The 26,238-nt window shown below is 47.8% G+C and overlaps 1 protein-coding gene across 1 annotated transcript; it reads left to right on the top strand.

The window, feature by feature from the left end:
- The first annotated feature begins 2,200 nt into the window (after nt 1-2,200).
- Nucleotides 2,201-18,978, top strand: LOC135907493 (glucoside xylosyltransferase 1-like). The gene is made up of 2 exons (XM_065439192.1): nt 2,201-2,507; nt 17,162-18,978. The coding sequence occupies exons 1-2, from the start codon at nt 2,214-2,216 to the stop codon at nt 17,336-17,338; spliced, it is 471 nt and encodes a 156-aa protein (XP_065295264.1). The 5' UTR covers nt 2,201-2,213; the 3' UTR covers nt 17,339-18,978.
- The last annotated feature ends 7,260 nt before the right edge of the window (nt 18,979-26,238 follow it).

Here is a 26,238-nt window from a genome sequence, read left to right as displayed (position 1 = left end):
CGCGGTATCGGCTCCTCCCGAGATCCAGCTGGCCCGCCGAAATAAACAGTGGCTATGGCGGATACCTATTCGCGCCGCCTCTAACAATACATATGCACCAGTGGCATGGCTAGAAATTTTCTTCAGAGGAGCAGTTCAGGGGGAGGTCCCACAAGCCATCCCCCCTCCCTCATTAATACACCCTAATGTAATAGAACTTTTGCGGTTTAATGCAAATGTTATCACTTTGCAGGCGTAGCTTACATATATATATATATATATATATATATATATATATATATATATATATATATATATATATATATTGAAGACGTCGTTGACCTTTGCCCACGCCTTGTTCTCGCTATGGCCGACACTGATATGATAAAGACTATCATGAAGGGCATACAGTATGACGCCTTCCAAATTCTCTTGACGAATAATCCTCAAACTGTTGACGAAGTCATTACCCTGTGACAGAGCTACGACGAGCACCGCAAACAACGCCTTGCTACGCGCCGAGCTGTCGCACATGACGACACGGTTTCGGCTCGGGAACTGTTTCGGTTCGGGAACTGTCACTGCTGCCTGCTAGTAGCCCAGTAGCCTGAGTCCTCTCTGTACTCGGAACTCAGACGGGTCATACATGAACAAGTCAACGAAGAACTACGCCTCGCTAATGAGCCACCTCCAGCGCCGGTTCCGCTCACGTACGCTGACGTCGTCAGGCAGCAATCTAGGCCGCCTGTTCACGATCCGTGGCGCACCCAAGACAACCTGCCGATTCTTCGCGTGCGCCCTTGCTGGTCACGTGGTACGGTTCTGCCGCCGGCGAGGTTGGTATCCTCTTGATACTGCGAGACTACAAGGGAATGTTCCTGATTCCCAGTCCCGCTACGCTCCACCACTTCCGCACTTCGCTCCTTCATCTCCTGTTCCCCAACACTTCAACATTCATCGGTCTCCATCTCCCCGTCAACATTCCCTGTCCCCAACCGTCCGGCGCCCTCCAGCTGCGGAGGAAATCTAAAAGGCCCAGTTCCGGGGCCTTTTAGATTTGTCCGCTTGACCACATTTGTCCGCTTCAGGTGTTTTACCAGATTTTGCTGACAAAACTGCGGTATCTGTTTATGGAATTAAGTTATGCATTTGTAAGGTTTCTGCATCAGCTTAGTTTTCTTGCTTCATATTTATTTATATTTTATTTTTTAGGAGTTGAGCATTTGCAACAATTTTCGTAAACATTTGAAGCCGCAGAACAATATTCTGCTAGCTACAGTTTGTAGTTTGAAACTTTATTCTCTTTTGAATGCGGCGAAGTTTATTGAATTTGCTTGAGCAATTGTCTATTGAAGGCATCTCTGCGTTGCACGTGCACTATCTGAACAGATAAAGACGATCTTGCGCCGACGTAGAGCTTTGGTTAGAGAAAGAAGCTTTAGCTCGTCATCTGTAAATGCATATCAATGGAGATATCATGTTGCTCAGCAACAAGGACACCACGTTCTATGAATTTTGCCCAAAGGAACAGCTAAAATCCAGCAAATATAGTGAGCGTATTTTCTTTTTACGGGACCTCAGTTGTTTTAGACGAATTCTTTGAGATTGGTAAAGTTCATCAAAATCATGTAATTCAGTTTACAACTCTAATTCCGCGCCAAACAAAAACTATGTTGCGGTTCTCTAAACTCCACCTAGTAATAGATCTAAAGTGGGCAGCACTGATGTATCTATCATACACCGTTCTGAAATTTACTATCGGAAGGTTTGTCGGACGTTGCAGCAGCCGTGTAAATCTTGTAACAAATTGACGTAAATGGTAATTGCAGTAATCACATTTGCCCACTTTAGTGATCTAACGGATGCACTTTACAGAACTGCGACATCTGTGTTGGTGCGGTGTTACGAATTTGCATATCTCGTGCATTTATTTTCTTGTTTTTTCGTTCCTACCGATTTTTGGCAGTGTTGGAAAAGAATGCGAGGTCTGAAATCTTCATTACGGGTACGAGAATGTTACTTTTCTTCGTAATTCAACAAATTTCATTCTAATCGGTCCGGTGGTTGTGTCCGAAAAGCATATCAGCGTTTCACATGTGTTTCAGTGGGGAAACCTGAGGCACCATGCCTGTCCGTATACGATGTACCTGTGATTTCAGTTATATTTGCGACGAAGTGCCTCCTACTCCGGTTCCTTTCTGTTTGATGGTGCAGCGTTGAATGCTGGTTTGCTGATGATGAACCTTACGCGCATGCGCGCCTTTGGCCTGGAGAGACGTGTACTGGAGCTCAAGCGGGAGTTCGAGGGCCGCATTCCGTGGGCTGACCAGGATTTGCTGAACATCCTGTTCTATCGGTACCCGCAAGGGATATTCACGTTCACCTGCCGCTGGAACTTCCGCGGGGAGCACTGCCAGGGTGACGCCCTTTGCACTGACGGCCCTGTGGCAGTGGTGCACGCCTCGCGCAAGATGATTCTGGATAATCTCGAGCCGGCATTTGTCGTGCTCCATCAGGCCATGCAGAAGGTAAGCGCATCGTTAGTGATGAGCCCAGTCATGTTGGGGTTTTTCTCTATTGGTTATGGGAGTCACCATGCGCCAGGGGTACTCTGAAACGTGAATTGATTGTCGAGGTAAACTTGATTGTTGTCTTCGCCGTCATTCTTGTTTTTGTCGCTGTCGTTGTTGTTGTTGATGGTGGTGAGGCTGCCGTAAACAAGTCATTCATTGCACCGATTGTTCAACCATAGCCCGCTCATATAGCTGCATCACCAGAGACGTATACGACATTTTACGTAATCCGATACAACGTACGCGTCTCGCTTTTATATAAAAGAGTGATAAGGATGACAGCTCCGGTATTGCGACAAAAAAGGAAAATGAAAAGCAGCGCAAACGTATAATTCCCTTCTATTAAGGTTATCTTTCTGATGCTCACGCAAGAAAAGAAAAGCGGAAAAAATTGTGCATAAACCATCGACAATGATTCTCAATTTAACCAAATGGCCCGAATGAATGAGCGACTAATCGACATTGTCCTACCCACCTCCTTCCCGCACATCCCAGAAGCTCGGTTGCCTGAAAAGGCGCGCCTTTTACCTTGGTGCCTTCCTGTAGTTCTTTCGTAACAGCCGTGAACAACAAGCGCGTCCACTTATTGCTCTCCTTGGTGTATCGGCGTGAACGCCGTCAACGTTTGATGGAATGCTCACCTGCGCTTGCGCTGGGCTTTCCATGGGCGAGAATACGCTATGAATTTTCAGCCACCGCGTATAAAGTCCGCGATCGGCTGGCCACCGCCGGGTAGCAAAAGAGACGTGCGACGAACGCACAAGCAACAGCCTCTCTTCCTCCTCTCTCTGTTTACTAACATAATGTAGCGCGAAGACACAATTACACACAAGGGACACCATTTAACCCAACAAGTCCTTGTCTAGAATGCTCCCCTCTCGGGTTCCTACCCACCTCTCCCGTGCCCAAGATCACGTACCCTTTCCTCTCCTGCCCGCGACGAACGAGTGACCATGTGCCCCTCCCCCCTGCACTTTAAGCTTTCCCTCGCCCCTTTTCACATCTTTATTGCCAAACGAGAGTTGCTTGGCGCGTCTCTTGCTCTCCCTCTCTCTCCGACCGGCCGTCGTGCCCCCGACCTACCATGAAAGAGTCAAAGAAAGCTATTCGCTTTAATATTAAAATTCATGCACCCGATAAATTTTGTGCAGTACGCTAACGCTCATGAAACGACTTTAGCCGCTATTCATGGACGACCCGTCGTAGCGCGCGGCATGACTGTGACATATACATTGCATCGACTCAGACTTTGTAGCTGATTTTACCTATGGTTCGGAGGATGTCGTTTCTATTGCGATAACAAATTGATGGACACTCCAGGCGCATTGCTGCCGTCGGCGTCTCCGTCGGCATCGCCATGAGGTTCGGTATAGCGTCCTAGGTCGATAAAATCGTCGTCGCGCGCAGTATGCTGTATGTGCGAGTGAAAACGTGCGAGGAAGAGCCTACGACTGCGGCCCGAGCTCGTGCACGCTACCGACGAAAGTGGGGAGGAAACGCGCCGCCTTCCGTCGCGCGCTAGGCTTCGCGGGGGGGGGGGGGGGGTGGAGAAGAGGGGCGCGCGTTCAACTTCGAGCGGTCTTGGTCACTGTGTCTTCAAAGCCCCCAGCAACGGGTGCAACGTCCGCGCTGCGCTGTGTTTTCGCGACTTCGTGTTGATGCGAGCGGCTGCACGAAGGTCAATTCGCTCGCTGCTGCTGCCGCATTCCCTCAGTGCAGCATTTTGACAGTGAGTTTCTGCGGTCATCGAGCGAGGTGTGTTCATGTTTGCTTGCGTGCGCGTGACACCATGCTTCTTAATTTAGTTAGTATACTTTTCTTGCAAGTTTACACGGCTGGTAAAACTACTATCCTTATTTCGTCTGGCTAGCTGTCCACTAATTTGCTATCGCAATCGATGCTTCGCTCTGCAGACTAAACGGCGACGTTTTGGATCTTGCCGGCTGCCGACATTCTTAAGAAAGAATATATTTGCTTCGAACAAACTAAAAGCTGCTGCATGATGCATCAATTCGCTGTTCAGTCCAATACCACCGCGAAGTCCACTTGTGAGTACCATCACCGTCAACCAAACACCAGTGACAACGTAATCCCCATCGCCCGCCACGAGCTCAAGCCGCTTATTTGCCATTATTCTCCGCAACGCCTACCGATTCATCACCAGTCACAAATGGAACAAATGCGGCCGTTGTCTTACACGAATTCGAGGACATGCGTTAGAACTTCGTCCACGATGGCCTGCATTCCCGGTCTCGCATATAACATATGTCATACGGCATGTGTAATTCATTCCGGTTGCGTGTCCAAACAATTTTTTTGCGATATCAATTATTCGGACGCAACAGGCGCATTTCCGCCGCCGTCATCGGTGTCGTCGTAATGTTCCGTATAGAGCTCAAGTGCAACAACACCCTCGCCGCGCGCCGTATGCTATATGTGCGAGCGAGAGCGTCCGAGGATTACCCGACGATAGTAGCTCAATTTCAAGCGCGCAAGCAAGGAAAGCGGAGACGTAGTGGGCCGTGTTCCTGCATCGCGTGCAAGCACGTCACTCCGACGGCAGCGACGTATGGCGAGGCCGCACAGACCCTACCTCGAAAGCCATATGCGATGGAGACTGAGTGCGCCAAGTGCGGATAGCTTCGTGTGTGCTTTGTTCTGGCCGTTTAGTTCGCAAGGAAGCGAGCGGCATCACGAAGGTGAATTCGGTCGCTGCTGCCACCGCGGTTCCTTACTCCAGCGTTTTGACAGCGAGTGTTTGTTGTCATCGAGCGAGATGTGTTCACGTTTGCTTGTGCGTGCGTGACACCATGCTTCGTAATTTAGTTAGTAAGCCAATGTTCACAAGTCTATACGGTCATATAATATTACTGTCCTTACTTCGTATAGCGGTTGTTACGTCTCGGCACCACTAAGGTGTGATGACCCACTTATGGGGGCAAAGGTTCGTGTTCTCAATGGTTCGGTCGGTTCTCTTAGGCGGTGCCTCCGAGAACCCAATTGAGGACAAAGCCGTTGGTTTGGACGCACACACAAATACTTTTAATCACACTAAAAGAGGCATAAAGTAAATGGAAGGAAGCAGAAAGCATGCATAAAATAAACACTCATGCGGACATTGCGGTAAGGAACACACATAGGGCTAGCATGAGGTTAACGATTGCGAGAGTCCGGGCTTGCCACGAGGGTGGGGACGCGTCAGAGTCTCGACGCGGCGACGCGGCGACAAGCTGGCGAAAGGGGTGGCGCCGGTCTCACCAAAGGTTGCGTTGTGTAGGGGTTGGAGGACGGACTTCGGGATGAAAACCCAAACTTGGGAGGATTTATTCTACATTATGTACAGGGACGTGAGCGTCAATTAACAGTCGTACAGTCATTACGGGCCGGCAGCAACTCGGACGCTGCGGCCCGCGGCAAGAAGTTCGAGAGAGGTTAATCAGGGAATCAGGGCATGTCCCAGCATCTCTGGAAGGCTTCTTATAAGCCCTTCGAGCACTGTAAGTCACGTCATGTTTGACCAATGGGAGAGTCCGCTCCTCTGGAATGTGCTTTCCTGCTTCTGCATTCCTCAATTAGCTGTGCTGCGATTAGAAGTGGTTTGGGGAACTCGAAGTAGCCTCAGGAAACAGCTCCATATCTAACAGTTGTTAGCTGACCGACCGGGCGCCGGGAGCGCGCCAGCTCTGGCTAGGCGAGGTAAAGCTGGCGGCTGGGTGGCAGGAGCAGACGTCGTCGGCGTTCTGGCCGGGCAGCTGGCGTAGAACTTGGGCCCGTAGCCCGACTGTTCCCGTCTCGCCCACGGGCGCAGAAGCTCGGACGCCGGCCTCGGGCAGCTGGCGGCGCGACAGACGGGGCGGTGTTCTGGCCGGGCAGCTGGCGTAGAACTCGGGCCCGTAGCCCGACTGTTCTCGTCCTGCCCACTGGCGCAGCTCACCGGCGTTGAGGAGCTGACGGCACGCTCGGGTAGACGGGCGACGCACAGGAACAGGTTGGCAGGAGGCCCCGGTCGGGTGAAGTCCTGGTGGGCTCGGGTCCGGAACCCGACGGCCCGTCTTCAACGCCCGCTCCGGTGGTTGACCTCCTCCTGCCGTCGCTTCCTGGGACTCTCCTGGCGTCTCCCCGGCGTCTCCCTGCGTGTCCTCTTGGGTGTGCTCTTGCGTGTCGCCCCGTTCTGCCAGCGCACCACGCTTTTTCTTTTGGTCTGGCCGATTTGGCATTTTCGGATTGGCTGGCCGACGCTCCGTGGTCTTTCTTGATTGGTGAGGCTTTTCTTTTTGTTGGCTGTCATGCGCCGCGCGTTCTCGTGCCGGACGCTTTTCGGCGTCGTTGTCTTCCTTCTTCCACCTCGGCGCGCGTGCACTCAGCGTCGTCTGCTCCTGACCGTCGCGCTCCCCGCACAATGTCGCGCACCACACATCACATAAGGGTGTTTACTGAACGTTTTCCACGTGTCAAACCACCACACTTTCTATCCAGACGTCAACGCGGCGTGGACGACTAAAAGCGCTCACCCCGCGATTACATGGAAACTAGAGAAAAGGATGAACATGGGGAAGGCGTGACGACGAACGTACCAGGTGTCGCCGGATGATTTCTTTCCACAGATTGTCAACCAGTTTCTTTAACGAGGAGTTACTGCGGGTTATGGTGAGCCCAGGCGTAGTGTCGCAACTGAGTCGATGTTGGCGAATTGCTGCTGGACATGCTTCAGATTCCCTAGTCGACTCGCCTAGGGAGTGAATGAATGAATGAATTCATTTCCATAAAATATACAAGTTTATGGAGGATATAAGGAAAAAAAGTTGGAAAAGACCAACTTGACTAGTCCTTAAACCTTCTCGTGAAAGCAGCAGCATAAACCAACACACGGCAAAAACGGAGCGTAAGAGAGAAAGAACAAATCAAAACAAAAACAATAAACGTTCTCATACATGTTCATACAGCAGATAGCAATAGAAAAAATACATAACTCAATAATAAGAAAGCCTACGTATATAGATAATAAAGGCTAATTGGCAAAAAATAATTTATTAACTTGTTTTTAAAGCAAGAAAAAAACATGAATACCCATCGTTCATTGACTTATTTAATAATTGCGGTAAAGTGTATGAAAGCTTTTGTTTCGTATAGTTGGTAGGTGGGTATGGCACAAACCAATATTCCGGAAATCTTGGTGCATAATAGCTTCTATTTTGTGTCAAGTTGGCTATAGACCTGGCGTGGTTAATGTATTTCTAGCGCTTCTTACAGTATGTTAATGCTAAGCGAAAATTGAAGACATCAGGAGCTTTAAGTATCTTTAGGTCTTTAAATAATGAATTAGTTGGAAAGTCAAATGGTACTTTGAACACAGCACGAATAGCTATCTTTTGAAGACGAAAAATACGATTAATAATAGTGGCAGATGTTGTGCCCCAGACCAGGCAGCCGTAATTTAGGTGGCAGCAAAACAAAAAGTTATAGAGCAGAAGTTTTACCTTCTGTGGAATCTGTTTGATAGTGAAAAGAAGAGCTGAAACTTGAGAAAGCTTGTTTGTTAAAAAATTTGTATGACAGTTCCAAGACATGCCATGATCAAAGATAATACTTAAGGTTTTAATGGAATTCACGAGCATGATTTTTGAAAAGCCATATTTATAGACATCCTTCTGGAGAGCATTCTTATTCTTGGCATGAAACAAAATTGCTGTAGTTTTTCCTTTGTTCATTTTCAATCCATTTTCCACAGACAAAATTTATAATTTTTTAAGCACACAATTCGCAACTGTAAGCAGTGTTACAGCATTACTTGAAGAAAACAATGCGGTTTGATCATTAGCATACGAAATAAACTTGGTGTGGAAATCTACATTAACAATATCATTAATAAAGATATTAAAGAGAAGAGGGCCCAAAATTCTACCCTGCGGAACGTCAATATAGGCTGGTTTACTTTGGGATGAAATGTTATTAATTTGCAGAAATTGGCATTTATGACACGGATATGACCTAATTAAGTCTACAGCGATGCCATGCACGTATACGATAGCGATACATCTTATGTAACAGAAGCTCGTGGTTAATACAGTCAAAGGCCTCCTACAATCAAAGGTCTTCGTACAATCAAACGAAGACGACGAGATTAAAAGCAGAGACTTTTCGAGAGTGAGGGCAGAGGATCCTGATGTGAATTGAGACCTTTACCTTGCTCCTGCGTTGAGTGGGCGTCCGTACTGGAGCCATGCAACTAAGCTAAACAAACCGTTTTTCTTTCATTTTCTACAACTTGACGTCGTAATCGATGGGCTTGGTGGATTCCATAGACTGAACTTGACCCTGGCCGCAACACTGTATACTAATCTGCCATCCCCATCGATGCTTCGCCTGTCGGGTGAAACTGGGACGCGTTCTGACAGAAGGAATAATATGAATTTCCTCACTTTCACATGTACCCTCGCGGATTTTCAATGTAGGTCGTGTTTATTTTCACTTGGAAACAACAGTACGTCTTCGACATAAGGAAAAAATCACTCTGCCTGCTTCCATTTTGCCTGTATTCCATTGCAGAGAAACTGCTATGTTGGATACGGCAGGCGAACGGGGCCTGAACTGAATATCTATGGATAGAACAATGAAAGCAGCACTACGGGAGCAGCGTCTTGTCGTGGATGCCAAAAGACGGAAGAACAGCGTATGCACCACTTGTGCTGTCCATTATCATTATCAAGATGTTAAGAAATAGCTATATATTTATATGCCTCTAGATCTGTTCTCGTAATATCATTACAATCTGTGCATAATTTCTATTATCTCTCAGTACCTTGCCCAAAGAGCCGGCCTTGAGTCGGGTTCCTGGCAAGAGATTCCGCGCCCACTGCATAATCAGGTGCTTTCAACTGCAGGCTCAGCGGCACGTAGTCAATGGCCACGTGAAAGCCAGCGAAATAACATCACACCGAGCTACATACGAAGACCATTTCTCAACTCAATCTTCAAAGTAAGCTGACCAATCAGCTGCACGACAAAGCAACCAAAACAAGTGGAAATGCAACTAAAAAGCGACTAACGGGACACATATTTCAAGCAGTTAAAGTGTTACCATGCATTCATGAGATAAAATCGAATGCGCGCTTAATCGCAACATTCCTACCAAACATTATAAACAGAATCTAGTTGTACAAGAGAAACATTTACTGCACGAATCAATTATCCCGCTCTTCTTTTGTTCTTTTGGGTACCGTGCCTATTTTCACGAAAGAAAATTGAAGCTTACTTTAGTTCCTAGGAAATGCAAGTTTTCGTTGACTTCGCAGTCGTGCAAAGAGTGAGAATATTGGCTGACGCAGCGGCAAAACAGAACAGACTCTTCGGGACAAAGCACAAGAAAGTCTGAAAAAAATTACGATGGGCTTGTGTCACGCCTCCTGCAAAACAAAACATTATTTTAAATGGCAAAAACTAAAGACCTCTTCCCATAAGCCTCAAGGTGACGTATGTGCATTTAAAAGCCTTAACTGCAGCTCAAGTCAAGATTTGTTTCTTTGAGTCAGTCACTCTGTATTTTAGTCGGAGCGCCGGCGAATCTCTCGGATTGCGAATAACGTGTGCAAACCGAGTAACCTTAACACATATCCAACATGTATATTGCCACGACCTTGACAGAACTGACAGCTGCTCGGTGCCACATGCCAGGCATGGTTCGCTAGCCACGAGCCATCCATCACCACCTGGAAAGAGTTTCAACGGCAGATACGTGATGCGTACAGCAGCGCCGCAAGAAAAGAGCGAGCACAGCAAGCCCTTTAGAGTAGGGTTCAAAAGCCGAACCAAAGCGTAGCCATGTTCGTAGAGGACATGTCGCGGCTTTTCAAGCGTGCTGACCCTGGCATGACAGAAGCGAAGAAGGCCCGCCTGCTGATGCGTGCAGTGAAAGAGCAACTGTTTGCTGGGCTGATGCGAATGCCTGCAGCTACAGTAGCTGAGTTCGTCAGTGAGGCGACAACAATGAAGCGAGCCCTTCAGCAGCGCTCCTTGGTCTACAATCGCCAAATCAGCCTAGGACCTGCATCTCCTCTCTCGTTCGAGAGCTTGTGCGTAGTGTCGTGCGTGAGGAGGTCAATCGACTACAGGGAGTGCGATTTCAACCGACCGTAAAATCTCTTACAGGTATCGTCCATGAGGAAGTCTGCGAAGTGGCACAGCCATTTGTGCAAACCAGACCTGAAGCCACCCCCGTACTTACTTATGCGCAAGCCGTGAGGCTGCCTGCGGAACTCGTGAACTATCGTAACCCGCCTTCTTCTGAAGAACTGCTGTGCCATTCCAGGGCCAGGCTTCACATACAAATGTGTACGGGTCCACGGGGCCCCGAATCAAAATGCGAAAGTCAAATGTGTGCTGCACACCTGGCTATCAGCCACTCCGCTTCCACTGTGTCGAAGCGGGCCACTTGTACCGTGCCTGCTACTAGCGAAGAATAGGACTCCAGGGCTATCACGCCGGTGCTCGTCGCCCACGTGAGGGAGAGCGCCCGAGAGAAATACAGCAATATCTGGTCAGTCAACCTTCGTCGCTGTACGCGCAGTTCCCTCCGGTTGATCAGTCCCTGCTAATGACCCGATCTCCGTCTGTGCAGAGGCGCCAGTCCCGATCCCCACGTCCTCGACGATCGGCGTCACCCAGCCGCTACACTACGTTCTCCGCTTCCGTGGGCAACAGGCCCACGAGCCCAAGTCGGGGAAACTAAGAACAGCAACCTCCGGGGGTGGGGCCGCTGTCTAGCGTACTTCGAAAGATCCTCCGCTGCCACACCCAGACGACGATATCGGCGACGATAACGACGACGCCAGTGACGACTGCGTACCTTCGGCACTTTCCTTCGAAAACCGTGAACCTGCTTCTGCCGACATACTCGATTCTGTAGATAACCACCCGGTAACCGCTCTTGTCGATTCTGTTATGAGCGGAAAACTGGCTACGCAAAGCGTAGCCAGTTTTCCTGCACTTCGCAAAGCGGCCACACCGTGGCCAGGACCTAAGCTCCGTACAGCCGGCGGTCATGCTGTCACGCCGATCGACAAATGCACTGCGCGGGTGCAATTTCGTGAGGCCACGTTTGTCGATTCATTTATTACACTGGCATAGTGTTCTAGGCAGGTCATACTCGGCATGGAGTTTCTTCGGGAGTATGGCGCAATCATAAACCTTCGCTAGTTGCTTGTAACTTTTCCAGCGAACACGCAACTCATGTGGGCGACTACCACCCACAGTCCACGGTGTTACGCGTTTCGGGTGACTCCGCTACTTAACCACCCTGCAGTACTGCGTTGATCACCGTAGAAACAGACGATGATTCTCCCCATCTCGGAATCGCTGTAGGCAATCTGTCAGTCTTGTTGGCTCGACAGGTTTGCGTAGTCCGCGGCATCTTGCAGCTGTCGTCACGGATTGCTCAGATTCTAGTTACCAATTTCAGTCGTGTTGACCAGCACTTCGCCCCACGAACTGCCTTCGCCTATTTGAAACCAGTGAGTGACTCTCCTGCTTGTTTAACTGTAGGAGACTATGATGGAGATTCTAACCTTGACGTAAAAGCCAACAGCAGTATTGATGTGAATCCTAAATTATCAGTTGAACAACAAGCTAGCATTCGAAGTGTTTTACAGTCTTTTGCGGACTGTTTCGCTTCAACATCGAAGGTAAACCAAACGCCTATTGCGACACACAGAATTATTACAAATCCCAATAAAAGACCCGTGCGCCCACGTGCCTACCATGCTTCTCGAAAGAGCAAGACGCCATCCGAAAGAAGTCCAACAAATGCTTACCGACGACATCATGCAGCCCTCCACCAGTCCATGGGCGTCACCTGTGGTTCTGGTGAAAAGGAAAGACGGCACAGTGTGTTTTTGCGCTGACTATCGCAAGCTAAACAACGTTACGAAGAAGGACGTCTATCCCCTTCCCGGCATCGATGACTCTTTGGACCACCTGCGAAATACTAGATACTTCTCATCGATGGACCTTCGCAGTGGCTGTCCAGTAGAGGTTGATGACCGTGACCATCAGAAAACCGCATTTATTACGCCTGACGGTTCTATGAATTCAAGGTCCTTCCTTTCGGATTGTGCGCTGCGCCTGCCACTTTTCAGCGCATGATGGACACGGTTCCATCAGTTCTCAAGTGGCAGTCATTCCTTGTCTATTTAGATGATATTGTTGTGCTTTCAGAAACTTTTGAGCAGCACTTTCAGAGCTTACAAGCAGTTCTTGACGCAATTCGTACTGCTGGCTTGTCTTTAAAGCCTTAAAAATGCCATTTCGGTTATGACGAACTCACATTTTCAGGCCATGTCGTCAGCTACGAAGGCATTCGACCAGACCTCGACAAAACCATTGCTGTTGCTTGGTTTCCAACACCTTCGAACAAACACGAACTACGTCGTTTTCTAGGGCTTTGCACGTATTGTCGGCGCTTCATGGCTAACATTTCACGGATAGCGGAACCTTTGCGACGGTTAACAAAGGATAATGTTGCGTTTGCCTGGAAGCAGGACCAACAAGAGGCATTCTGTGAATTCCAGAAACGCCTGCACACACCTCCAGTTCTAGGACAATTTTACAAAGACAGCGACGCCGAGTTGCTCACGGATGCCAGCAACGTTGGCTTTGGTGCCGTCCTCTTACAGTGGCGAGACGGAGCTGAGCGCGTCATGGCGTACGCAAGCCGCACTTTATCTCCAGCTGAAAGGAACTATTCCACTACGGAGAAGGAATGCTTGGCCATTTTGTGTGCAGTTGCTAAGTTCCGACCATATTTGCACGGCCAATCGCTTCGAGTTGTGACGGACCACCATTCATTATGATGGTTCGCTAATCTGAAGTATCCATCTGGCCGTCTTGCATGCTGAAGTCTTCGCTTGCAAGAATACTATATGACGAAAGTGTTCAAGTCCGGACGTAAACACACCGACGCCCACAACCTGTCACATGCTCCACTTCAACCGTCGCCATTCGACGTTGATGAAGGGGACGCATTTCTTTCAATTATCGCATTTTCAGACATCAGTAAGCAACAGCGCGATGGTTCAGGACTCCGGCCTCTCATCGACTACCTTGAGAACCGTCTACCAGAGCCGCCTCGTATGCTCGTCCACAAGTTATCTTCGTTTTTTTCTCCGCGATGGCGTTCTCTACAAATTGGGTTTTCACTCGGCCGCAACCACCTGCCTCCTTGTAGTGCCGTCTACACTAGGTGACGACATCCGGCGGGCCTAATAATAATAATATATGGGGTTTTACGTGCCAAAACCACTTTCTGATTATGAGGCGCGCCGTAGTGGGGGACTTCGGAAATTTCGACCACCTGGGGTTCTTTAACGTGCACCTAAATCTAAGTACACGGGTGTTTTCGCATTTCGTCCCCATCGAAATGCAGCCGCCGTGGCCGGGATTCGATCCCGCGACCTCGTGCTCAGGAGCCTAACACCATAGCCACTGAGCAACCACGGCGGGTGCGGCGGGCCTCTAACGACGAGTCATCTTCGGGCCACTTGGAATTCGCACGGACGTTTTCACGCATACGCCAAAAATACTTTTGGCCTAACCTTCACCGTGACGTAAAACAATACGTGAAGACATGCCGCGACTTCCATAGACGCAAAACACCACCCGTGCGTCCCGCTGGACTTCTCCATTCCGTGGATCCTCCGCAGATTTCTTTTCAGGAGGTTGGTATAGATTTGTTTGGACCATTCCCCACGTCGAGGGCTGGTAACCGTTGGATTGCTGTTGCCACAGACTACCTTGCACGTTACATTGAAGCCCGAGCTCTCCCACGAGGTGCAGCTAATGATATTGCGACCTTCTTTGTACATTGTATCGCACTCAGCCACGGCGCTCCAACAGTGGTTATAACCAACCGGGGCACAGCATTTACAGTGGAGCTCACAGAAGATATCATGCTTCTCAGTGGTACAGTTCACCGCAAAGCCACTGCTTACCATCCCCAGACTAATGGGCTCACAGAAAGGCTAAACAAAACGATCGCTGATATAATTTCCATGTATGTTAACGTCGACCACTAAAACTGGGACGATGTTCTCCCATATGTTACGTTCGCATATAATACGGCCGTTGAAGAAACTACCGGCTTCATCCCTTTTCGCTTGGTGCATGGCCGGGAAGCTGTCACAACGTTGAACACAATGCTTTTAACCACCCACTGTTCTAATGTTGTCACTATTGCTGCCGTATTCGCTCGATGCGCAGAAGAGGCGTGCCAGCTCGCACGAATGCGTATCCGGTGCCAACAACAAAACGACGCCGACCGATAGTCTTCGTCACCGCGACATCACTTATCATCATCATCATCAGCAGCAGCAGCAGCAGCAGCATCAGCCTGGTTACGCCCACTGCAGGGCAAAGGCCTCTCCCATGCTTCTCCAACAACCCCGGTCATGTACTAATTGTGGCCATGCCGTCCCTGCAAACTTCTTAATCTCATCCGCCCACCTAACTTTCTGCCGCCCCCTGCTACGCTTCCCTTCCCTTGGGATCCAGTCCGTAACCCTTAATGACCATCGCTTATCTTCCCTCCTCATTACATGTCCTGCCCATGCCCATTTCTTTTTCTTGATTTCAACTAAGATGTCATTAACTCGCTTTTGTTGCCTCACCCAATCTGCTCTTTTCTTATCCCTTAACAATACACCTATCATTCTTCTTTCCATAGCTCGTTGCGTCGTCCTCAATTTGAGTAGAACCCTTTTCGTAAGCCTCCAAGTTTCTGCCCCGTAGGTGAGTACTGGTAAGACACAGCTATTTTATACTTTTCTCTTGAGGGGTAATGGCAACCTGCTGTTCATGATCTGAGAATGCCTGCCAAACGCACCCCAGCCCATTCTTATTCATCTTATTATTTCCGTCTCATGATCCGGATCCGCCGTCACTACCTGCCCTAAGTAGATGTATTCCCTTACGACTTCCAGTGCCTCGCTGGCTATTGTAAATTGCTGCTCTCTTCCGAGACTGTTAAACATTACTTTAGTGTTCTGCAGATTATTTTTAGACCCACTCTTCTGCTTTGCCTCTCCAGGTCAGTGAGCATGCATTGCAATTGGTCCCCTGAGTTACTAAGCAAGGCGATATCATCAGCGAATCTCAAGTTACTAAGGTATTCTCCATTAACTTTTATCCCCAGTTCTTCCCAATCCAGGTCTCTGAATATCTCCTGTAAACACGCTGTGAATTGCATTGGAGAGATCGTATCTCCCTGCCTGACGCCTTTCTTTATTGGGATTTTGTTGCTTGCTTTATGGAGGACTACGGTGGCTGTGGAGGCGCTATAGATATCTTTCAGTATTTTTATATACGGCTCATCTACACCCTGATTCCGTAATGCCTCCATGACTGCTGAGGTTTCGACAGAATCAAACGCTTTCTCGTAATCAATGAAAGCTATATATAAGGGTTGGTTATATTCCGCACATTTCTCTATCACCTGATTGATAGTGTGAATATGATCTATTGTTGAGTAGCCTTTACGGAATTCTGCCTCGTCCTTTCCTTGACAAACGTCTAAGGTGTTCCTGATTCTATTTGCGATTACCTTAGTAAATAGTTTGTAGGCAATGGACAGTAAGCTGATCAGTCTATAATTTTTCAAGTCTTTACTTATCAACTCGGTGACAAAGTATGGGTGTGGACACCGATCCCTCAGCGTGGTCGGTCGGAGAAACTTTTGCGCCGATACTTTGGACCTTATAGGACCGTTAAACGACTCGGCGACGTCACAAACGAGGTGATTCCTGAATTAGAAGGCACCACTCGACGTCCCCGATGCCCACATTTGTCCGATGTCATTCTCGTCTCAAGATTGAAGCTATACCACTCCCGCTGACCGCAAAGCTCTGCACCTCTCTCACTATCTACGTCTTCCTTAAGAGTATCACAGTGGCAATCTCCAGTGCATCAATTCTGCGCATCGAGACGATGCTGCTAGGGAGGGGGGGAGGGGGGGGTAATGCCACGACCTTGACACAACTGACAGCCTCGCAGTGCCACATGCTAGGCATGTTGGGTGGCTCCTAGAAGACAACGACGAAGGTGCCAGGACAGCATATAAAAGATCTATAGCGTCGCCCGAAGGCTTTTTGTGGATTTGTCTGTGACAATATCGTCAACCCCTAAAGCTAAGGCATTAAAGAAGGAATAAAAATACTTACACCCATTTAAAAGCGCTGTTGAAGATTGCGCTATTTGAAGGTAAGCATCCGTAAAATTACAAATGTTTATAAATTATATCAGAAGATAACTATCGATTGTGTCAACATGTAAGCATAAAGCTCTCTGGCATTGGCATTGTTGCTGCGTTGTAGGGAGAAGTGGTGCCGCTGGTGACGGAGTTGTCACTATGCTTAGCGGCACGTCAATGATAGGTACAAGATACGAGCACTGCAGGTGGTAATAATGTTCATAAACCGTAGACCAAGCTCTCACCCGTCAGTTGTGTCTAACAAATACTGGGCTGCAATTGACAATGACCTTATAACAAGCGTCGGTCAGTCTTGTGCTGCAGTGCATCGGGAGATGAGTTCTGCAGTAATGTTCCTTTCTGTTCAACTTTTCAGTTCAAGCTTGGACAAAGTCTCATGGATGGCTTCATTGTTCCTGTGAGAGAAGGCCTACAGAAGGCGCGTCCGACGGGATGCACCAAAGAGTTAACCAAGCAGCTGCCTCTACTTACGCTGTCTGCAAGTCGTGTCGACAACGGGACTGGCCGAGCTGTGGCCGCGAATGGAACGTAACGCTGGAGTGCATCTCCGCGTAGCTTTAGTGACGCTTACCGGTGAACATATTCCGTCATAAAGTAACTATGCCCCGGTAGTCTTGTGACCACTGTTCAGTCAAATGACCGGAGCAGTTGGTTGTTAAGAAGACGCTGTACGAAGAGCGAAACACCGATGATATCATCAAACGCATGCAAAACGCTGAAATTCTGTCGCAAAAGTAACCGCTGAATCGACTTGAGTGAACTTTCTTGCATTCAAGGGAGGAAGTTGCATTTTACAGGCAACTAGACGCAGAATTTTCATATAAGGCATCTTCATTTTAAAAGAAATTGTCAAAAATCGGTAACCTTCAAACATGTGGAAGCACGACGCTTCCATATCCGCAAAGTTCCACTAAGAACAGACGTCGCCGTTTAGTTGTACTCAAAAATCAGTGGTATATCGCATATTGGTCTGGGATACATCAATGTTATTCAATGTAGATGTCTTAGGTGATGTTTACGAATTAGAATATCATTTTTGTTGCTGTGCTAGAGCTTTAAACTTAACGGTACATGATAGAGTGTGTAAGCGAGAATGAACGACACCTAGAGAGAAACAGCTGCACAGAGACAGCGATACTTTCAACTAAAGATTTTATTTTCGCACGCATCGATAAACATATGCGGAACGAGCGGAAACAAACGAAACAAACAAAAAAGAACATTGAGAGCTGCATGTCGATGAACTGTACACACGTCCGAGGCATGATCAAAAACATACACCGCAATAGTTACAGCGAAAAACCGAGGAATCGTATCTGTTTCTTCAGATAGCAACACTGTTGGCTTGATCAAAACAAGGCAGAATAACTCCAGTATTCAAAAAGGGTGACCATGTGTTGAATTCTACTTATAGACCCATATGCATTCGACCATTTTTCAGCAACGTCATTGAATGGTTGGTAGAGAAGCGCGGAACTATTTACCTGTCTAAATTTAGTATACTATCACTATTGCAATTGGGCTGACGTAAGGGCTATTCAACTGAACTTGCTCTCATCACCATTAGTGAGAAATTAAAAATGGCAATTGACAAGGCCATGTATGCTGTATCAGTGTTAGTTGATCTAATTAAGGCATTCGATGCAATTAACCACTGCATTTTGTCTTTTAAACTTAAATCTGTCCGAATAACAGGTCATGCTCTAACATTGATACAAAAATACCTAAAAGATAAAACACAAATAGTAAGAAATAATTATGCTCTTCCTAAATCAATGATAACAAGCTATGGCGTACCACAGTGATACATACTTGGCCCAATTTTGTTTTTAATATATGTAACGACCAGCGGCGTAGCCAGAAATTTCGTTCGGGGGATGCACACGTTGGAGCTTGGCCTCCTCACAGAATTTGCCGAGGGATCAAGTACATGAATAATTACTTCATTGTCATTGCCAAAGATGCCGCAAACGAATTCTTGAACGATACGCACTGTCAAGACAAGTGAGATGTGTATTTTTTAATAAAATAATATAATCTTATGTTCCAAAAATTGTGCCAGAAATAACGGATATCCATGCTTCCATGTTTTTGTTTGCTTAATAAGAAAGAAAATATCGTATAAACTTTAAAACTATATCAGCGCGAAACCAGCAAAGCAGTGCATACCGCTTAAATGATAAATGTAAAGGCCGTAAAATGAACAAGTAGAGGACAAATATCTTAATGAAACTTTGTTATTCAAGAACCTTGTTTACATTTTTGTACATATGCAACGGCCAGGGAAAAATCTCAGTGACACTGTCCTTCGTTTCAATGTACTGCGCAGGAGCAGCTGTCAGCGGTCGTGTATTGTAATTGCAGCGAAATTGTAGTCGCAAAAGAGATCGCATACAAAAAGCAGCAATTCTGCAAAATATACATTAGAAATGCGAAGTACAATAGAATACATAAATGCTAAGATAAAACTTGATAAAAAGCAAAAAAAAATGGCTGTGGCTTAGGTAAGGTTAAGCCCAGGATGCGAAGCATACTAGCCTTTATTTTAGTTGTTGAACCACTGTTTAGCTTGGTGAACTGCTATTGCTTGGCTATATTTGGTTCGGCTAGACGAAGAAACAACTCATGCGTTACTCTGCTTCGCCTTGGACGCCCCGCATTGGACGCGGTGTGCGTCGAGCAACGCAGCGTTCGGCGCGGCAACGAAATGTGCGCCTGAGCAAGCGACGCACGCCTGAGCCTTAGAAACAGCTCGTTTCTAAGGCAACACCGCATTCACTAGAGGCGCTTTTGTACCGCTTTGAAGCATCGTACTCGTGGCTCAGTGGTAGCGTCTCCGTCTCACACTCCGGAGACCCTGGTTCGATTCCCATAGAGTTTCCTACAAAATTACTAGAGGGAACTCTGGCGCTGCAGTCGTTGTCCTACCATGGGAATGATGGGAAGTACATGGATTTGTCTGATCTCCGTGCTTATGGATTCAAACGTTCTTATGGCTTTGTATATTACGCTATATAAATCTTATTGTCGTATATTTCAGCGCAATCTATATTCTTCGAAGTGCAGAAGACGCCGGGAACGCGTACAATCGCTATTAATTGCAACGATTGAGCTTGTCTATGTGCCCAAATCGAAACGCGCCAAGCGTCTCAAAGCTCTGGCATGCCCGCGATAAGTTCATAAGTGCGTTCCATTCGCTTGTCGATACATGCACCCGTGGCCTAATGGTTTCAATATCAGGCTTCTGTACTAGTGTCCCTGTGTTCGAATCCTGCCGGCGGGCAATTTTAATGATGTTTATTTAATTATTTATTGCGCAATAAACTGTTGAAAATGACAAGTTTACAAAGTCGCAAAGCCGTTTGAAGCCAAAAAAACGAAGTTTAGGCAAATCCATGTACTTCCCGTAATTCCCATGCTAGGACAACCGCTCCCATTGTAGCTCACGTAGACACTAGCGCCAGAGTTCCCTCTAGTAATTTTGTAGGAAACTCTATGCCCAGCCCATCTTGCAAGAGTTGAGCCAAAGCCACTTCTCCTCTGTCATGACGTCACGGTGTCACGTGGTATTCAAGGCGACACCGCCGCGCCTGAGGAGCTGGGTTGAGCCCTCGTAATATGCTTCGCATAAAAAGTGTCTCTGGAAACAAAGTTCACTGCATGTATCCACAAAACCTCGCAACAAGATATTTAAAAGTATCCAATAAATCTTCGTATCTAAGCATAAGTCACTGTATGCAATGTGTTTCAGCTAAATTTAGCGAGAATTAACAAATATGCCGATGCACTCTAAGACGACGCGACCAAGTGCAAGTTGCTCACTTTTGTTTGCAGCGTGTCACGCTAGTTTTTGTACTTTGCTTTACTAGATTTTTCGTCAAGATTACTAAACCAACTTCTGAAGTAGCGAAGCTAGGAAAAAAATTCTAATTAGAAAATTGCAGAGCGGTTTGCAAAGCGTCCGAATGAACAGTTTCTGTCTGTATATATAGTGTAGTGTCTTTCTATTAGTGTATACCAGCTTAATGATGATGCCTGCGAAATACAAAACACCAAGTGAAATGCCCGCTTGCGCGTCGCGATTGCACTGCTCCCCAACTTTCCGCGCATTAACAGCCGTAGGTGCGCTGCCGCTTAAAAGGCGACAGGGCAGCGACGTAGGCGTTGGCTGTGCCATTTACGCCAGCGATGTGTTCTCCTCGGGAAAGTTTGTTATAGCGTTAAGTAGACACAGCGGCTATCGCTTGTGCAGCCGGAAGCAACAGGTGCGTCATTTCGCGACAGCTGTAAGCATGTTTAACATCCCTAAATAAAAAAAACTCAGCTTTGAAAAGGCTGGCAATGGTAGAATAAGAGTATCCTAACCCACCAGACGCAGTCTTTCACTGAATTAACGTTTATTTTTCATGCGCTTTCTCAGCAAGCACTCGAAGAGGTCAACTTCTGCAGCGATACAACACTGGGGTCTTTTGAGAAAGCTTGCTGTCGCTGCCTTGAGCACCTTCGGTGAAATGCTGTCGCAGTCTTTAGTTATATTCTCCTGTAAGGCTTCTGGAATCGTCGTTTCCGTCATGTATACTTGATCCTTCATATACCACTTTCGGATTATGAGGCACGGCGTAGTAGAGGACCCCGGATATTTCGAGCACTTGGCGATTTTTAACGTGCACCTCAATCTAAGTACACAGGTGTTTTCGAATTTAGACCCCATCTAAACGCAGCCACCGTGGCCGCGATTTGATCCCGCCGCCTCGTGCTCAGCAGTCCAACACCAAAAGTCAAGAGCATAGAGGTCGGGTGACCTTGCAGGCCACAGGACAGGCTCGTTTCTCCCTATCCATTGCCCTGAGAAGGTAACATCAAGACATGCTCGTGCTTGACTGCAACTGTGGGCTGGGGCGCCGTCGTGCTGATACCACATTGCGTCAAACTGGGCTAGTGACATGTTGCAGCAGAAGACTTCAACCGGCCCTTTGAGGAACTCACTCTTGCCGGTGAGAGTTTTGTTAAAAATACTGGGACAATGACTGCGCTATCATACATTCCGCACCAAACGTTAAAAGACTATTGATATTGGTGGCGGGATATTTTTAGCCAGTGGGGATTTTGCTAACTGCAATAGTGTCCGTTGAGGATATTTACTCGGCAATTTCGGGAAAAGTTCTCCTCTTCAGCCCGGAAGTCTTGGTGAGAATCCTGCTCCTCCTGAATCAACATCCAATCGTCGAGTGTCTTTTGGAGATCCCTTGACTCCAGGAATTGATGCAACTGCAGGTGATAAGGATGCAGTCCAGCTGTTTTCAAAATCATCCAGGCTGTTGAGTTGGACACACCGAGCTGTGCGCTCACGCTGCGCGTGCTGGCATGTGGATTAGCTGCCATGAAAGGCAAAACGCTGGAGCGAACTTCATTATTTATGAGTGAAGCTCTTTGCCTATTTGTTGTGAAGCTGCCGGCTTGCTTCAGCGACTCGTAGGTGTTGAATATTGTCAGCGAGCTGGGTCGTATACCCGGGTGCCAGCTTCGAAATATTCTTGCAGCCTGCCGTATCTGTCCGCCTGCAGCTCCTAGGGCAAGGATGTCTGCTTTTTCTTCGTTGGAAAAAGGCATCACGAAGTTGATCGCGTTTGAACAGCCGATGCACGATAGCCAGTTGTCGCTGTCTGGAACTACCACCTATCACCACCACCACGTCCGTCAGTCGCTTTACGCAGCGCATGAGATAATAGTTGCTAGTACAACAGCCCCTTCTCTACAGACAACTCGTGTACAGACAAGTCGCATTCCAACATCAACTCCAGCTGCGGATTAAAGTACGTTAGCACTGGGGCTGAACACAAAGCATCCTTCGCCTTCTGAAATGCCGCGTCTTCTTTTTCGTGCCAAACCCATTTTGCACCTTCTTCAAGAAGGCTGTACAAGGGTGAAAGTATAGTGGAAAGATTTGGCAAAAACTTATTGTAAAATGTAACCATTCCCATAAAGTATCGCAACTCAGCAACATTTCGCGGTGATGGGGCTAGCCTGATTGCATCCACGTGCTTGTCGAGTGGGTGTAGCCCTTCAGCATCGATACGGTGGCCAAGATATCTCACTGATTGTTCACCAAGCTTGCACTTGTCGGAACGAAGCTTGATACCGTTCTCGCGGAAACGCTGTAGCACAGCTTGCAGGTTTACGTTTTCAGCATCGCTGCTCTCGGCTATCAGGACGTCGTCTAGATAAGCCTGGGTCCCTTTTAGTCCTTGCAACACTTGCAGCACAGATTCAATTTTCCGTTGGAATATCGCTGGAGCTGATGCGATGCCAAATGGTAACCTCTTGTAGCAAAAGAGCCCCTTTTGTGTGTTTATCACAGCTAATTTCCGCGAGTCTTCATCTAGCTCGACCTGACTGTAAGCATCTCGAAGGTGTAAAATACTGAAGTTTTTTCCTCCACACAGGTTTGCAAAAATATTGTCTATGACAGGCAAGGGGTACTGCTCAACATCGCACACAGGGTTAAGTGTAACCTTGAAGTCCCCGCAAATGCGCACTGTTCCTTCCTTCTTCAAAACTGGCATGATGGGCGTTGCCCATTCGGAATGAGGGACTGGAGATATTATAGCACCTGAGATTAATCTGTCAAGCTCCTTAGACACTTTATCAAGAAGTGCAAATCGAATTTTCTTTGCCTTGAAGAACTTGGGGTTTGCTCCGGCCTTGATGTGCAGTCGGGTAGGCGGGCCTTTCATGAGACCAGCGCCTTCAGTGAAAAGGCCGGAGTGTTGCTGGAGCAGCGTCGGCACGTCCTCCAAGGCTTGTTTTGGCACAGGAGCCATCGAATACACGCTCAGCACCTGAATGCGTTCGTCTGTTAATTTTATCATCAGGCCCCAACCGCATAGACTGGGGCCATTGCAGTCTAAAACTGTCAGACTGCACTGCACTGTTCTACCTTCATAAGAAACTGGCATTGTCAGTGCACCCAGAAGCGGCAACTGTCCGAGATAGCATGAAAGCTGCACTTCCGCCTTTTGTAGCTGCGGCCATCGGTGAGACTGCAATTTGTAAGTGCTCTTGGAAATGACATAAACAGAGGAACCAGTATCGATGTCCATCATTATTTCGATGCCCTTCCACGCAAACGATTTCCTGATAGGCGGTATGAGAGAGCACGTGATGGTCAAGGGCTAGATTTGCGACGTACTGCTACCACTCTCTTCGCTTTCCGTCGCCTGAGCAGTTACCGCTAGCATTTTGCTTGTTTCATTTGCCGCACACATTCTCGCTAAATGCCCTGGCCGTGCACACTTGTAACATTTGCGCTTGATTAGTCGACAAGCATTGGTCTTGTGACAACGCTTACCGCAACATTTGCATTGTTGCACGCCTTGCGACTTCGCGCGCGATTCGTATTGACCAGAGAGCTTTAGGAATCTTGCTTGTTCTTGGTCGGTAACAATACCTTGCGAATCGCGTTCAGCGCTCTCTGCGGCAAGTGCAAGAGCCTCGGCTTCTTCAAGATTCAGATCTTTCTTCGTTAGCAGCTGCTTCTGCACATTCTTGAATCTGACGCCGCACACAATACGGTCCCTTATTATGTCCAGCATAGTTCTAAAATTGCAGTTGTGTGCCATCTGCCGTATTGCCACTATGAATGCAGGTACAGATTCCCCTTCTTCCTGGCAGCGATGTAAGAACTTGAAACTTTCAGAAATTTCATCCGGTACCGGGTCGTAGTAGCTGTTTAACGTCTGCACAACTTCTTTGTAGGTCAGGGCGTTAGGCTTTCGCGGGGCTACCTTTCCGTTCAAAGTTTAGATTGTCCTTGTTCCAAGCGCAGCTACCAGCAGGGCTCTTTGCTTAGCATCGCCCTTCACATCATTCGCTTCGAAATAGGCTTCAACCTTGACTAGGTAAGTCGGCCACTTATCTTTTTCGTCTTCAAATTCCGGTAGCCTGTGTGCCATGGTCGGTGGTGGGCTCCTTCTGCTTGTCTTCCTTGCTGCAGCAGAATCCTCGTCGCCACTGTTACGTTCTACCGGCCAAAGGCCGGCAGCTACGCGATGAAATCCAGGCCTATTCGCAGAGAAAAAGCGACGCTTTATCAGGCTTTCTTTCCAGTTCGCAAATATATAAAGAAGAGAAAAGAGCGAAAGAAGGAAAGAGGGACCATTGACGCATGCGCGGAGAGGCGCACGTGGCTGCGAATAGGTTATCTGCAGCAGCAAAAACATGCTGCCCACGACACCACTGAATGTTCCCTAACCTCTCGCCTCCCCAACGCCCTCCCATGCCCCCGTCTTCCTAAATTTTTTTATTTCTTGTTCTTTCTCTCTTTATTTTATTTCTCGTCTTGGTGTCGCCTCAGTTTTTCTTTCTCCGCGTTTCTTTCTTGTCTTTTCTCCGCGCCTTCCCACTCTCCCGCTCTTGTCCCCTCGTCTTGGGAACGAAGCTCACAGATGTCGGACGACAGCGCTCATTACCTCTGAAATCTCTTCCTTTATAAGCAGGCGCCAGCGACAACACCCGCACGTGACGTTACTGCACTAATCCTTTAAAACTAACATGCCGAGGGTGACGAGGCCGCCTTTGACGAAGATAGGTCCTTCTATCGAAACGTTGGCCAGCCTTTCTGAGGCACATTATCTCTGTTTACGAACTTTATACCACAGTGTGCCATTCCATCTGTCAGCCCCTTTCTTGATTTTGGTCTTAACCCGCTATGTTACGTTACGCAACACCATTGCTGCAGTTCGGAATAATCAAGCGCACCTTCCCATTGTGAGCTTCAGTTCATTGGCGCAAGTTATTCCGCTTGATATTGCTGCATTCCTTGCAGCCCTGTACTGTTTCCGCACTCGCAATGATCCTCAGCTTGACTTGACTGCTGCAAATTCGACCTCGTCTTCCTGTGTGCTCGCGCTGCCAGCACGTCCCATACTGTAGCATAAATTTCAGGTGACAACCGGGGCTTACCGACATGTTTGCTACGCATGTGTTGGAAGATCAACAGAATTGGCTTATAAATCTTAGCGCCGTGACACTGCAGGTTATTCACCTTGCTATTTTTTTGTGTAGCTGCAACGCACTCCTGCCTGTTGATTCATTGCTTCCCACGGGTTCATCTTCGGCTTGATCCTGCGCCCTGGATGCAAATGCAAGCGCTGGAACTGGCCTGGCATTGCCCGGTGACCACCTTGTAGTTTCTCAGATTGCTCATAAAACGCTTAACGATTGCCACGACCCACTTGAATCCTGGCTTACTTTTCCTGATCAGGGGTCCCACTCGTCACGTGGGCCTCTGCGAAAGGCTGCTGCTCCGTTACGTTGGACCCCATGAGGTGGTGCGCCAATTGACTATCCTTACATACGAGGTCCCCACTGTTGTTGCCCCCACTGTGTCTGCAGCGCCGGCTACAGAACTTCTACACGCATCGTGGCTCAAGC

Source organism: Dermacentor albipictus, chromosome 7 (assembly GCF_038994185.2).
Source record: "Dermacentor albipictus isolate Rhodes 1998 colony chromosome 7, USDA_Dalb.pri_finalv2, whole genome shotgun sequence".
Lineage (NCBI taxonomy): Eukaryota > Metazoa > Arthropoda > Arachnida > Ixodida > Ixodidae > Dermacentor > Dermacentor albipictus.
The sequence above is the reverse complement of the archived record's forward strand: the minus strand, read 5'-3'. Positions and strand labels throughout refer to the sequence as shown.